The sequence below is a fragment of the Rhamphochromis longiceps genome, linkage group LG6 (genome assembly GCF_057381845.1).
Source record: "Rhamphochromis longiceps isolate RC_006_pf linkage group LG6, R_longiceps_female_GT1.1, whole genome shotgun sequence".
In the NCBI taxonomy this organism is placed as follows: domain Eukaryota; kingdom Metazoa; phylum Chordata; class Actinopteri; order Cichliformes; family Cichlidae; genus Rhamphochromis; species Rhamphochromis longiceps.
The window spans coordinates 20,830,721-20,846,919 of record NC_140562.1 but is presented as its reverse complement, the minus strand read 5'-3'; the positions used below and the strand labels follow the sequence as shown (position 1 = coordinate 20,846,919).

At 42.0% G+C, this 16,199-nt stretch overlaps 1 protein-coding gene across 2 annotated transcripts; it reads left to right on the top strand.

Moving 5' to 3' along the window:
• The first annotated feature begins 4,074 nt into the window (after positions 1–4,074).
• LOC146667897 (uncharacterized) lies at positions 4,075–13,114 on the top strand. 2 transcript variants are annotated; one of them, XR_014912100.1, is made up of 5 exons: positions 4,075–4,194; positions 4,495–4,548; positions 4,646–4,993; positions 5,103–5,329; positions 13,076–13,114. XR_014912100.1 is itself a non-coding variant. In XM_085409652.1 (4 exons), exons 1-4 carry the CDS (start codon positions 4,179–4,181, stop codon positions 5,243–5,245), a joined length of 561 nt encoding a protein of 186 aa, XP_085265778.1. In that variant the 5' UTR covers positions 4,075–4,178; the 3' UTR covers positions 5,246–5,382. The 2 variants fall into 2 exon arrangements, 1 of the variants encoding a protein (XP_085265778.1); XM_085409652.1 differs by lacking the exon at positions 13,076–13,114 and having other exon boundaries at positions 5,103–5,382.
• Positions 13,115–16,199: the final 3,085 nt, after the last annotated feature.

Sequence of the window (16,199 nt, the reverse complement as noted above, 5' to 3'; positions counted from 1 at the left end):
GAATTTCTGGTCTTGTGATCTGGTGGAAGAACATTCAAAAGTCTTGGAGCAGAGCAACTAAAGGCTCATAGTAGTGGGGCGAGTAGATTGAATAGACCAAAAAAAAAGCTGAAAATGGCCAAGACGGTGCCCTGGGCACACCGTAATTAACCGAAATGGATTGCTATCTGTGAGTATGGATAGTGTTTGCAATAACTGCCAATGAGTCTTTTACAGCGCTGTGGAGGAATTTTGGCCCACTCATCTTTGCAGAATTGTGGAGGGTTTTCGAGAATGAATGGCCTTTTTAAGGCCATGCCACAGCATCTCAATCGGATTCAGGTCAGGACTTTGACTAGACCATTCCAGAGACTTCTTTTTGTTTTTCTTAAGCCATTCAAAGTGGATTTGCTGGTGTGTTTTGGTTCACTGTCCTGCTGCAGAACCCAAGTGTTTTTCAGCTTGAGGTCAAGAACAGATGGCCAGATATTCTCCTTCAGGATGTTTTGGTAGATGGCAGAATTCATGGTTCCATTTATCCCAGCAAACCTCCAGGTACCAAGGCAGCACAGCAGTCCCAGACCATCACACTACCAACACCATATTTTACCTGTTGTTATGATGTCCATTTCTGAAACGCTGAGTTAGTTTTAAGCCAAATGTAATGGGACACACACCTTCCAAAACATTCAACTTTCATCTTGTCAGTCAACAGACTATTTTCCAAATATCTTGGGGATCACTTTTTCACAAACGGCCATAAAGGTTTTTTTCCCCTTAAAAATAAATACGTTAATTTAGAAACTGCATTTTGTGTTTACTTGTGTTATCTTTGTCTAATATTTAAATTAGCACACAGGGGCACACAATTTTTTCAAAACACTGTAGTTGCGCAAAATCTATGGAGGAGGATGTGATGGGAGATTATATCAATAGCTGCAGTAATCCTTTTCTGTTTGACATTTTTAGTAATTCACATGATTGTTGAGAATTTTTTGGGCTTAGGATCATTCAGGGGGCGTAATTTCCAAGGGGGGTTGGGGGTTATGACCAGTGTTGGGTAAGTTACTTTAAATTAGTAACTTAGTTACATTACTAGTTACTTCTATCAAAAGTAACTCAGTTACTTCAAGTTACTCGTTACTTTCAAAGTAACTAGTTACTACATAGAATACGACTATGCAGCAAACTGGCGCGAAATGACGTGCACCTGCACTACAGCGATGTTAAAGCGGCAGAGTTTACTTCTACGTTTAGAAGATAAATTATTGAAATTAAACAATGATATTCAGCGAGTTTAAATATTTTACAATGTAACGCAAGTACATTGTAAGTAACTGTAATTAAAATACCTAAAAATGAACAGTAATTAGTTACTCTACTTTTCCAGTGGAAAAGTAATTTAATTACAGTAACACTTTACACCCAACACTGACTGCAGGTCACAACTTCTTACCTGAAGTTCAGTTCACCTGACACTCAGACCGGCGGCCGCTACGGGTCTCTTCTCTTGCCTCCCCTTACCTGCTGCCCTCCACCACTTGCTATTGTCATTGAATCTGTGGAAGCTCTGCGATAGCCACCACACGAAGTAACGAATAACGACCCTATCTAAATCCCAGTAACGAGTAACGCGTTCCTGATTTTGGCATAATAACTAGTTACCGTGCTCGTTACCACAATAATGACGTAGTTACTGTAACGCGTTATTAAGTAACGCGTTACAGTAACTACGTTACTTATTATTATTAGTCCCAACACTGGTTATGACCCCCCCCCCCCCCCCCCCCCCCCCAATAATCAGACCCAACCAATATAACCCTCCAAATAAAATTACGAATTATCTTGCATAAATAGACTTGATTTTCTTTACTCATTTCAGGTATTACCAGCAAAATAGTTGCATGTTTAATCATCTGGGAATTTACCCAGATTTATTTATTTATTTAAACAGAGCTCTTGACCGCCCCAATGTTCAGCACAAAGTTACGCCGATGGGATCATTGACCTGTTCCATGACCTAATTTCAAACAGATAGCCTCCCACATCACCCTATAATCCTTTAGTATACAGAAAAGTTCATGGTCGACTCGATGAGTGCAAGGTGCCAAGATCCTGTGGCTGAAGAACAAGCCTGGTATCCGTTTAAAACAAGTCATACTTGTTCAGCCTTTTCCTAATTGTTCTGTCATGAACTTTAATATTTAACATGCCAACTGAGGTCAGTGGAGTCTGAGATGTAGTGCTTGGGGTTTCGTTCTGAGCACAGTCTGACCTTGAGGTGAATTTCCTGGGAAGACTGTGGTATTGTATTAACATACAGCTGAACGCTCGAGACAGGCAAACTGCCAAAACTTCTGCTTGTATTGAGACTCTCACACTTGCTAATGATCAGTTAATCAGCTGCACTTGATTAGCAGTACATGGCTGCTACTTACCCTCTCAGCTCCTATAGTGGCAGTAAGGATGTGATTAGTTTAGTTCATCCATTTCTATTGGAACAGTTTTGACTTGCGTACAAAAAGGGGGAAAAATAAAGACAGAATTATACTTGATGACACTCTGTGTAATCAAAAGGAGCAATTGCGCATGTATGGGGTTTAACACTTGTTAAAACAAAATGAACAATGACATGATTTAGCCTGCATGCTGTAGGTGTTTTCTTTCTTACTTTTGGTGACTCTCTTTGATGCCGCCATTCCTATTAAAAGTGTTCTGATTTACATTTTTTTGTGTTTTGTTGCCCGACAACTGAACAAGAATGAAATGGAGACTGACTCGTGGCTCATTAAAACTACATGTTAACCAGCAGCAATCTCAAGCTGTTTCTCTCCAGTGTTGCAATGCTGGTTTTACTATGACAACGACCATGCTCGGATTTGAGCTACATAAAATAATCAATAATCAGAGAAACTAAGAAGGAGCACGTCTTTCCATAGAGAGTGATATTATACCCCTTTCGTCAAACTGACAGGTCATTAATTACTCATGAGCTCCGGAAGTCCGGAAGTAATTAAGTAATAAAAATATGATATTCATAAAAAATATGATATTCATAAAAATATAATTGATTATTTAGAAAGTTTCTTATATATCAAAATAGCATTCTTTTATTTCTTTAAGCAATTAAATTTTTATTTTTATTTTTTTATGCTCAAAAAACGCCATCTGGTGGCGGGTCAGTGTGTGTGTGTGCGCGCGCGCCCGAGGCTGTTTGTCTGGGCGCGCGGGGGCGCGCCCGTGTCTCCGGACCGTGCTCTCTCGGGCTCCGTGCTCATGTGTTTAAAAATGTATTAAACCATATTAAAATTGTTTAGTTAAACTTGTGCTTTTGTAACGTTCAGTATGGCCACAAACACATGCTGCATGCCTTGGGGGAAAACTTTATTTAGATTTATATGCATTTGTAGATTTAGAATAAAACTCATACTCAGAAAAAACTCGCGATCCCCTAACCCTAACCCTCCTTAGATACATAAGCAGGGAAAACTCCTTAAAAAACCCTCCGCGATTTCTCCAAAACCCTACAATAACTTGTTAGGGTACCCCCTCTATTCCCAAAACCTTATATTCGATAACAGGGAAAATCCTGAAAAAATCCTTAGTCTTTTTTCTCAAATTCAGCGCCCCGCGGCTCCCTTCATGCTCAGCCAAACAAAGCCAAAACTCCTTTTAAAAATTTCTCCGCGATTTCTCCAAAACCCCTAGAATAACTTGTTAGCTACCCCTCTATTCCCAAAAACCTTATATTCGATAACAGGGAAAATCCTTATTCTTTTTTCCTTCAAAAACTTCCCTCTTACTAGCAAGCTCTAAAATTCAACCCACACTCTAAGTTCTACCTCGCTCTTAATCTCCGATCCACAACTTCTTGCAGAGCACAATTTTTTCCTGCTTGTTCGCTCCCCGCTCTGCTCCCTAATGCGCTGCTTACCTCGTTTGAAAATTCCCCCCTTAGACCAACTCCGCCTCACTGCGCCCCGCTGCCAATCACATAACCCTTGCACCGCTCCCTTCGCACCCCGGTTAGCCAATCCGCTCCAGGTCTGATTTTACGATCTCCCGCTGAGGTTAAGACTATCTTCGAACCCCCAGAAGACATCTGACTTCAGACGTATCAACAACTGGCGCCGCTCAGACTGCTTGCGAGTTCGCATAGGGAGCGGCCGATTTCAACAGCAACTACCTTCGCGTGCCCTATGTCCATATCACTCGGTAAGTGTTAATCTTCCCCCTCTAACTACATTTTCGCATTTTCCTTTTTACCACTCTGTCAATCCTTTCATCTTCAAAAAAGCCATGCAAATAGGCTCTGTAACACTTGGAATACACTTTTTAAAACATATATAAGCTCCCCTCTAACACTCAGAGCTAAAAAGTGCGTTTGTAAGTTAAACTATAGCAGCGATCATGGCCTCATCAGGTACCTCATTTTTTCTCACTCTTGTTCATATAATGTTTATATTTTTACTGTTTTTTCCCCGTTTGTAAATACTCGATGTTATTTCTTTTCAGACTCTGAGATAAACCTGCTCAACTCCTCTTTTTTTGAGTCTCTCGATCGAATTGGTAGGTTTGGTTCATTCTTGTTCCCCTTCTTAACAGCTAATTGTACAAGAAAAACAAAACATTTACCCTCTTTTTTCATTTTTATCAAACTTTCTAGATATCTCTGACTTGGACACCTTTATTGGTACGAGTTCCCCGAATTCTTCACCACCAGTGCTTGTGCGATCCACAGGAAAGAATATTCGTCTCTCCACACGGGACAGACAGCATTTGCTCTCTACGCTAGATCGCCCTGCTTCATCTGGCCCCAGTTCCATTCCCGTCGGAGCTTGTTCTCTCCCGCAACCCTCTGGGAAAAACTTGCGCCTGTCCGCCGGGGACAGGCAAGATTTGCTCTCCGAGCTCACTCCCGATGCTCCGGCCGATCGGAGCCCCAGAAACGCTTCTTATTCTCCGCCATCAGACACACGAAATGCACCGCGCCTGCCTTTGAGACCCAATCACGGTCAGTCTCTCTAGGTTCTCGCTTTTTTCTCATTTCTTTTTTAAAATAAAAACTAACCCTTTTCTATTTAACTTTACTAACTGTTTGTATCTTACCCTCAAATTCTCAGGGCGTCTCAGAAGGAGGAGTAGCAGGACCCGCAGGATCGCAAGGACAACGAGGACAACGCGAACACGCACCCGAAGGCAGCTGGCTTCAATCGCTCTTCGCGCGGTATCTCTGTTCGCTGAATTAGTTCAGCTCATCTTATAAAAACTTTGTTTTTGATTTTTTTTTTTCATTTTGCTTTTCAAACATACTCTCTTTTGTGGTTTTTTGTTCTTTTAATATATTCCTGTTAAACAATTGTAAGTGTCACAGAAATGGCTTATGTATAAAGAAGTTTAATAGATGGTTCCAGCAGTTAAAATGTTCTTGCTTGTACGTTTCTGTGGCCAATATTGTAAGGGTGTGTTTATCTTGTCAGAAAGAACAAGTTTTGTTACACCGCTATTATCGCGAGGTTTGGGCGTGATAGTATAGGCTGTGAGCCCACGTTTAATAATCACGCTAAGGAGTCCAGCGAGCTATCTGCAAAGGCCTGGTTAGTCTACCAGCGGTACAAGGTATTTGTCATTTGCCATAACTGTATTGTGATATTGTAAAAATTTGTAATGTATGGTGTTCTAATTATTTTATGTTTTAATTTAGAATGCACAAGACTGTAAAGCTATTCTTCTAGGACCTCCGAAGTGGCAGGCGGCCACGAGGTAATTTTCGTTGTTAAAGCACAAGTGTTAATTTTGATAGACTGAAGCGCTTAAAGTCTTTGTGTTTTATGTTTGTAGTTTTCACGGCGTTCAATAAATGCAGCGAAGCGCCCGTCTTGAAGAAGCCGTGCCTGTGTTGTCATTTCGGAGTTACAGTGAAAACTCGCCCTAGCCAGCGCCGGTGAGAAGCTAATTACGAAGACGGCAGCTGCAGAGAGCGACGGTGAACTGGAGCGACACAAGAGGGCGCCATTGCATAAGCTCACCGTTCTCAAGCAGCCAAGCACAGCGGCAACAACGTTGTACAACTGGAGTAAGGTGGAAATTAATAAGGGACAGTGTTAAATGTAGAATAATAGTGGTTTAAGTCAAGTTTAAAGAGCCACAATAAGTTTCTATAATACATTTGTCAAAGTTTATTTATTTCTACTGTACTTCAAGGTGATGCTTTGTAGTTTGGTGAATAGTTCTGTGTGCTTGCTTAAGGTCAAAGTTTGAGTGAAGTTTACAAGGTCCTTTAAGAAAAGGTGCACTTAAAGTATACAGTATTTGAAATCTGAACACAGTGCGCTTAATGACATTTAACTAGACTCCCGAGATGGTTGACAAAGATCTCGAAGAGCACCATGCTGTATCACTTACCGAAGTGGAAGAAAATGATGATGAACAAATTACAGAACTACAGACTGTTCGTAAAAGTGAAAGAGTAAGAACACTAACAGAAAAGGGTAAAGAGCTTCAAGAGAAGAAACTCAAAGGCCTCCAACACAGATATGCTGTTGTTTTTGAAAAATGGAGATATGAAGCAAGATTGAGCAAAGTAATATTAAGAAATGAAGTTTCCGAGAGTGAATTGAATGAGCTCATCAACAATGTAAATGTTGCCTGCAAAGATGTACAAACCATTTATGAACAAATACGGCAAACACAAACTCCTGATGCAGATGAAAGACGCAAAGTGGATGCATGTACGTCACTTTCCTTGTTCATTGTCAGAAGAGCTGAAAAACACTTACAAGGAGACCTTGCAGATGGTGATGAAGAGCCATGGCCAGACGTTGGATCATGCTTAGGATCTGAAAGTACTAAATCAAGGTCAAAATCACGAAGGTCTAAAAGTGGTTCAAGCCAGTCATACTCACAAACAATTAAAAGAATAGAAGCAGAGGCTGAGGCAGCTGCATGTCAGGAAATATTAGCAGTAATGGAGGATCAAGAAAGGGAAGCAGCTGAACTAAAAAAGTTGGAACTTGAAAACTTGGAAAGGCAACAAACAATGGAGGAGCAGCGCAGAAAGATTGAACGCTTGGAAGAGGTTAAAAAATTTAATGCTGCAAGAGCTAAAGTAAAGGTTTATGCAGAAGCTGAAAGTATTTCAGAAAGTCGTAGTTTAGTGCGCAGTATCAAAACTGAGAGCGAAACCTCAGCAATCCCTGCTCCACCACAAGTTCCCTCTCAAGCTCCAAATACAACCCAAGCCCATAATGCCACAAACCCTGCATTTGTTCCACATACTCCCACAGTCATAAACCAAGCCCAACAAAACCCTGGTGTGCAACCTAAGGGCACCACAGGCCAAGCAGGAAACGCATCAAGTCCGCCATTTATCCCTAAAGCAACACAAGCTGCCGCTTCAGCAACTCATCCACAGCCAAACTTGGATCTAGTCGGCATACTAGCAGACGCAATAAGTGCTAATCGTCTTCCAACTCCGGAACCTGCACTGTTCACTGGTGACCCTTTAAAGTTCAAGGACTGGCAGTTGTCATTTGAGACCTTGATTGAAAGAAAAAACATTCCAAAGAACGAAAGACTCTATTATCTCAGGAAGTACCTTGGTGGACCCGCAAAGAGAGTGGTTGAAGGATTTCTCCTAGTGGGCACAGATGAAGCGTATGATGCAGCTTGGGAAGTGCTGGAAAGGCGCTTTGGAGATCTGTTCACTATAGGAAAATGCTTCAGAGACAAACTTCACAGTTGGCCTAAAATAAGCTCCAAGGATGGAAGTGAGTTGAGAGAGTTTGCCGACTTCCTTAGAAGTTGTGAAGCTGCGATGTCACACATAAAGACATTAGAGGTTCTCAATGACTGTATGGAAATTCAGAAACTCTTGCTGAAACTTCCAGACTGGTTGACAACAAGATGGAATCGCGCAGCGATGAAAATAAGAAAAACCCTTAATGGAGAGTATCCATCATTTCACATGTTTACAGACTTTGTATCCACTGAAGCAGACCTAGCATGTGACCCCATAGCTTCAATGCAAGCACTCAAGGGTTTGGAAATCAGTAAACCCAAACACTCACGCAGCCAAGTCGTTCAAGCTAAAACATTAACTGCAACTTCAAGTCACTTAACCACCTCAAGTCACATAAATCCCATGACCTGTCTTTACTGCAAAAGAAATGGTCACACACTGGATAAATGCTTCAAATTCATGGAAAAATCAGTCCAGAATCGTATCAAGTTTGTACAAGCAGAAAGGCTGTGTTTTGGATGTTTGAAGGGGGGACATCATTCTAAGAAGTGTGATAAAAGGAATACGTGTGAGAAATGCCAGAAGAAGCATCCCACGTGTCTGCATGATGACAAGTTTGTGGAGCGTAAAAGGATAATGCCTGCACCGAATGATAACTCTCGAGACAAGGACGAAGGAGATGAACCAGCAACCGCAATCTCTAATAGAGTAACTCAAGTAACTTCGAGCACACTGACATCCTCCATTCTACCTGTCTGGGTTTCATCAAAAAATCACCCAGACAGAGAAGTTCTAGTGTATGCCCTCCTCGATTCTCAGAGCGATACATCCTTTATCTTGGATGAAGTAGCCCAGGGTCTCGACACAGATAAGAGTAAGGCTCATCTAAGACTATCGACCATGTCCGCCAAGTCAACAGTCATACCATGTGAGAAACTGGTAAATCTTCAAGTTAGAGGCTACAAGCAGGAAAAGAGAATTACATTGCCACCGGTCTATACAAGAGAATTCATCCCTGTGAACAGATCACACATCCCGACGTCTGAAACTGCTTTGAATTGGCCTCACCTCGAAAGGCTGGCAGATAGGTTACCTCCAATGCTTGAATGCGAAGTTGGTCTGCTTCTCGGCTATAACTGTCAGCAAGCCCTTCTTCCACGGGAAGTCATTGCAGGTGAGGAGAATCAGCCTTACGCACAGCTAACTGATCTCGGCTGGAGCATAGTTGGTTGTACGTCTCAAGTTCAAAATCACAATGATGATATTGGCATAAGCCACAGAATCATTGTTCGAGAAGTTACTCCTGCAGTACAACAAGCAGTTGAACTCAGGCAAGAAGTGCATTTTGTATGCAGAACTCAAGTGAAGGAAGTGGGTCCAGCTGATGTAATAAAGGCTTTGGGATCTGATTTCTCTGAGCATGAAACAGATGACAATCCAGTCTCTCAGGAAGACATTTTGTTCATGTCAAAGGTGACTAAAGGCATAAGGCAAAAGGAAAACGGTCACTATGAACTCCCATTGCCACTCAAAACCGACGACCCGAATCTTCCAAACAACAAACAATGTGCTGAGCATAGACTGTCGTCGTTGGAACGTCGGCTCAGAAGAGATGAGAAATACTATGAGGATTACGTCAAGTTCATGGACGACATCATAACCCGTGGAGACGCAGAGAAGGTCCCAGAGCAAGAACTGGATAAGGAGGCAGCATGGTATATACCACACCATGGAGTATACCACCCCCACAAACCTGAGAAGATACGTGTGGTTTTTGATTGTTCGGCCCGTTTCCAGGGGACATCTCTTAACGATCACCTTCTGACTGGACCAGATCTTACCAACGCACTGATTGGAGTGTTATGTCGATTCAGAAAGGGCCCCATCGCCATCATGTGTGACGTGGAGAGGATGTTCCACCAATTCCACGTCATCAAGGAGCATCAAGACTATTTGAGGTTTCTTTGGTGGGACAAAGGCGATTTAAACTCTGAGCCTTCAGTGTACAGGATGAGAGTGCATCTTTTTGGAGCAGCTTCATCTCCCGGATGCTGCAATTTCGGACTCAAACATATTGCTTCTCAAGGTAGAGACAGATTCAGCGAAAAGACTATTGAGTTCATCCAAAGAGGTTTTTACGTCGATGATGGACTCGCTAGTGTGACATCAACAGTCGAAGCCATACAGTTGGTAAACGAGTCAAGGGCACTTTGTAAAACAGGCAACCTACATCTGCATAAGTTTGTGTCAAACGACAAAGAAGTGCTTGCAGCTATTCCCCAAGAGGAACAAGCTAAAGCCAAAGACCAGGACATGGCTCTTGGAGAACTCCACATTGAACGTGCACTTGGAGTGCAATGGTGCATAGAGGCAGATGAATTCCAATTCAGAGTCCAAGTTAAAGACAACCCATTGACAAGGAGAGGGGTGCTCTCGATTGTTGCTTCAGTCTTTGACCCCCTTGGGTTCGTTGCCCCATTCATATTAATTGGAAAGCAGATACTCCAAACGTTGTGCAAGGACAAAGTTAATTGGGACGAGGATCTCCCAGATCACATTCTACCACAATGGGAAGCATGGTTGCGAGACCTGCCCAAGTTGGCAGCTCTAAAGATCCCACGAAGCTACTCGCAAGATGCGGACATTGTGCAGTACGAATTGCACAGTTTCTCGGATGCGAGCCTCAGTGGTTATGGCGCATGTTCATATCTCAGAGCAAAAGGTAGAGAAGGACAGGTCAGTTGTGCACTCGTCATGGGCAAGGCAAGAGTAACGCCCATTAAGCAAACAACCATCCCAAGGCTCGAACTGTCATCGGCCGTGACTTCAGTTCGCATTGCAGATGTGATCAAACGAGAACTAGACATCCAAAATCTACAGGAATATTATTGGACAGATTCACAAGTCGTATTAGCATACATAAATAATGATGCTAAAAGATTTCACACATTTGTCGCCAATCGAATTCAACGAATAAGACAAAGCACAAGTCCTGGGAAATGGCAGCACGCCAGCTCAGAGGAAAATCCAGCTGATCAGGCCTCAAGAGGTTTAAATGCTACTCAGCTGAAAGATTCAAACTGGTTGAAAGGTCCCGATTTTCTTTGGAAACAAGAGCTTCCAGTCAAAGAGGAAATGGTGGGAGAGGTTGAAGAAATGGATCCTGAAGTCCGTAAAGGCTATACGCACACTGTACATTCGAAGGAAGCAAACCCAGTGCTAGAGCGTTTAAAGAAGTTCTCCAGTTGGTCGAGAGCTATCAAGGCCATTGCCAGGCTCAGGCGATTCATCAAAGAGTACAAGGGTGTTCAACGAAGAACGAACAAAGTGACAGATCTTGAAGAAAGAAAAGACACAGAATTATTCATCATCAAGCTAGTGCAAAGAGACATCTTTACTGAGGAAATACAGAAGATCAGATCTCAAGGAGAAAATTCTCTGCACAAGCGCAGCAGACTAAGGCAGTTGAATGCCTTTTTGGACAAGTCGGATGTTCTCAGGGTAGGAGGAAGATTATCTCAATCAACTTTACACTATGATGTAAAACATCCTGCAATTCTCCCCAAGGAGTCCCATGTGTCAGCCCTCCTCGTCAAACACTACCATGAAGGTGTACATCACCAGGGAAGAGGGATGACAATAAATGAATTGCGGGCAAATGGGATATGGATTTTAGGATGTGGGAGTGTTGTTTCTTCACACATTTACCATTGTGTTAAGTGCAGAAGATACAGAAAGGCTACAAATGTCCAACAGATGTCAGATTTGCCAGAAGTGAGAACAGAAACAGCACCTCCTTTCACGTATTGTGGCGTCGACTGTTTCGGGCCATTCATGGTAAAGGAAGGAAGAAAGGAAGTCAAAAGGTATGGACTACTGTTCACGTGTTTATGTTCACGAGCTGTGCACATTGAAACACTAGATGACTTATCGACAGATGCCTTCATGAACGCTCTTCGAGTTCTGATAGCCATAAGAGGTCCTGTCCGTCAATTAAGATGCGACCAAGGGACAAACTTTATGGGCGCCAAAAGAGAACTTTTGGAGTTAATGAAGGATATGGATCAAGAACCACAAAGAGCTATGGGTTGTGAATTTGTGGTGAACGTTCCGGCAGCTAGCCACATGGGGGGCGTCTGGGAACGTCAAATTCGGACAGTACGAAGTGTACTGACAGCGATGCTGGACAAGTTCTCAAACAGACTCGATACAGCTAGTCTAAGAACACTGCTTTACGAGACAATGGCCATCATTAACAGCAGACCTTTAAGTGTTGAGTATCTCAATGATCCCTTGGGACCAGAGCCACTAACTCCCAATCACATATTAACGATGAAATCTTCGGTTATTCTTCCACCTCCAGGAGAGTTTTGCAGAGAGGATTTGTACTTGAACAAAAGATGGAAAAGAGTACAATTTCTGGCAAATGAGTTTTGGCAAAGGTGGAGGCGAGAGTATCTGTTAAATCTCCAGCGGCGACAGAAGTGGCAGAACGTCTCACGAAACCTGCGAGTAAATGACATTGTGATACTGCAGGATGATAATGCTCCAAGATGTAAATGGAAACTTGCTCTAATAGTAGAGGCTATAGAGAGCTCAGATGGCAAGGTTCGAAAGGTGAAGCTCAAGACCAGTGAAACTACTTTTGACGGGGGGAAACCACGGACAAGGCTGATATATCTGGAAAGACCTGTTCACAAGTTAGTGACTTTACTGGAGACTGACATGCAAAGTGAAACAGACTCTAATGTTGACACTCATTAGAAAATCACATTGCAAACAATGAGTGATTTTGGTGGGAGTGTAAGTGTCACAGAAATGGCTTATGTATAAAGAAGTTTAATAGATGGTTCCAGCAGTTAAAATGTTCTTGCTTGTACGTTTCTGTGGCCAATATTGTAAGGGTGTGTTTATCTTGTCAGAAAGAACAAGTTTTGTTACACCGCTATTATCGCGAGGTTTGGGCGTGATAGTATAGGCTGTGAGCCCACGTTTAATAATCACGCTAAGGAGTCCAGCGAGCTATCTGCAAAGGCCTGGTTAGTCTACCAGCGGTACAAGGTATTTGTCATTTGCCATAACTGTATTGTGATATTGTAAAAATTTGTAATGTATGGTGTTCTAATTATTTTATGTTTTAATTTAGAATGCACAAGACTGTAAAGCTATTCTTCTAGGACCTCCGAAGTGGCAGGCGGCCACGAGGTAATTTTCGTTGTTAAAGCACAAGTGTTAATTTTGATAGACTGAAGCGCTTAAAGTCTTTGTGTTTTATGTTTGTAGTTTTCACGGCGTTCAATAAATGCAGCGAAGCGCCCGTCTTGAAGAAGCCGTGCCTGTGTTGTCATTTCGGAGTTACAACAATAATAATAAAATAAATGGATAACCAGGAACAAGATATTACAGACCCGTTTCTTGCTTTAGAAACAGCGTTAGCTAGGTTAAATGAAAATATACACCATTCTCAGATTACATATTCACAAAACAGTGAGCAACCTGAGGTGATCAATAATAATGATCCTTTAGAATTGCTTAATTTAGCTCTTGCCCGATTAGCACCCAATGAAAGTGCCTTTCAAAATAATTCTTTGAGTTTGGGATTGGATCATGATGAGATCCAAACAGAGTCAGACGCGGTTCATTCACAAATGAGTCTGACACAAAACATCTCCTCTTCTGATCCGTTTTTAGCAATTAATAGAGCTTTAGAAGCTTTGGCCCAAATACAAAATGAGGTTCAAATACCGCCAGAGTTATTGAGTCAAATAAACAGGCTAAATCAAAATCGTTTCATTGATTCTCAAAGCCAGCATTCGCTAGTCTTTTCCCCAGAAAATGCGTGTCCCAACGAACCGCTCAGCCGCAGCCCCCCGATACAGCTGTCAACCACTTTCAATGACTCTAATCCTCATCAATCACTCAGCTCTCCCGCAGACATTGTCTCTGCGAACGAGCCACTTAACCCAGTAAACCATGATCACTCCTTTCAACAAGGGGGTAATCCAGACCAGAGTTGCGCCAGTAATTCAGCACAACCCTCTATAGTTGTTAGAAATAAATTTAATAACGTTGAAATTAGAGAAATTTTGAATTTTCCTCCTCCAAACGATATACCCGACTATGCGCATTATTATCAAAGCGTAATGTCTAGTGCACGTGAAATATCAAACAGGGTTTTCTCTCACGCACGTCCAGGTGATTATATCCAGTTAGAATTGATAGGCCAGCAGTTACAAAATAATGTTTCAGTGATTTTACGTGATAATCATGATTTATCTGAATTTGAAAATTTATTCTTCAGAGCGGTACAGTCAAACTGGTCAGTAATGTGTGATGGCTCGTTGGAGGTTGTAGCTCAGATTGTTACACCCCCAAATGGCAGTGGGAAAAGATTGCTTAAACACATACTCGACAGCGAAATTGTGAAAAAGAAAACACGTTTTTTATACGTGGTCCATAACCCCTCGAATAAGTTGTGTTTTGCTACAAGTGTTGCCCACCTTCTGCAACCTGATTTTAATGACTATCAAGCACAAACATTAGCTAGAGAAATTCAACAAAAAGCTGGTCTAAATGATCAAACGCCTGTTGGGTTTAATCAAATAATTACATTTGAAAGGTTACTAGGATGTAAAATTATAGTATTTTACCGTAACGAGCATGATCGCACCCTTTGTAAATTTCAGACTAGTACAGTGAATAGCGCAAAAGCCTTGTGTTTATTTTTATTTGACAATCATTACTACGCTATCAAAAATCTTAAAGGATTTTTGGGCACAGCGTATTTGTGTACTCATTGTTACATAGGCTTTAACCATGTGTTATCCCATTTCTGCCCTGCTCGTTGCTCAGTCTGTATGCAGCCTGACTGCAACGATCATTTCCTCTCCCCTATTGTATGTACCGATTGTAATCGCACCTGTAGATCTCGTTATTGTTTTGAGAGCCATAAAAAACTCGTTGAGATGCGTGAAAGGTCTGCCAGCAACTGTGACCTCTACAGGAAATGTATCAAGTGCTCAAGGCTATATTACTTAGCAGCACATGAAAAACCTCACAAATGCCAAAAGAGAAAATGCCAAATCTGTCGTCAGGAAATCTCTAGTGATCATCAAACACATCAGTGCTATATGCAGGTTTTACAACGCGAAACAAAACATAATAACAAGTTGATTTTTTATGATTTTGAAACTTTTGTTAACGAACACGGTGAGCACAGCCCTTTTCTGGTGTGTACAAAAACATCAGATGGTAAATCTTGGAGCTCTCAGGGCGAGCATTGCGTTGAAAACTTTCTTGCTCATTTTAGACGCCCCCTCTTCAAGGGCTCAATCTTTATCGCTCATAATGCAAAGGGTTTCGATGCGTACATTATCCTTCGCGGGTTAGTTAGGCGAGGATTAAAACCAAACTTGATAATGCAAGGTTCCAAAGTGATCAGCTTTACAGACCCAGACTTTAATCAGCGTTATATCGACTCGTCATGCTTCCTACCTATGCCATTGTCAGCTATCCCGAAAGCGATGGGATTTTCAGATAGTGTTAAAGGTTTTTTTCCTCATTCTTTCAGCTCCAAACAAAACCTAACTTATGTTGGGCCGTACCCTCCCCCTTCCGCATTTAGTCTCGAGCGCATGACATCAAAAGGCAGAGAGGAATTTTACAAATGGTATGATTCAGTCAGCTCTGGCCCCTTCAATTTCATGAAACAGGCGCTGTTATACTGTAAAAATGATGTTGAAATTCTAGCTCGGGGTTGCACATTGTTTAGAAACGGGTTTATTGAAGAGACAGGAGTAGATCCTTTCAGTCGCAACACGCTTGCAAGCGCTTGTCTTAAAACGTATTTGACAAACTTCATGCCTGCCAATTCTCTGGCCCTGCCCTGTCCTTTAAATTACCATAATCAGGTAAAATCATTTTCCTCATCCTCAATTCAATGGCTCGAATATCTCTCGTTTACGCAAGGTGTTTTTATCAGACATGCGCTCAATCAAGGAGAAAAACAGCTCGGTAGTTATTATGTAGATGGATATTCCGAAAATAATGGTAAAACATACGTGTGGGAATTTTTGGGCTGCTACTTCCATGGGTGTATTAAGTGTTTTTCCAATCAGTCCGATGTTAACCCCCTGGTAGGTTCCTCTTTTGCAGAGTTAAACAGCGCCACTCAAGACAGGCTCGCTAGATTGAGAGCTGAGCATAATGTGTCTCTTGTTATAATCTGGGAGCATGAGTGGACCGAGTTAAAACGTAGTGATGAGAGTGTAATCAGCTTTCTCAAACGTTATGATCCACCAGAGCCTTTGAACCCCCGCCATGCCCTCTTTGGAGGCCGTACAAGCCCAGCACAACTTCGCTGTAGTGCCGGGCCCCGTGAGAAAATCAACTATGTCGACGTGACCTCCCTGTATCCATATGTAAATAGTACATGTAGTTACCCCTTAGGTCATCCTCAAATAATCTTTCGAAATTTTCA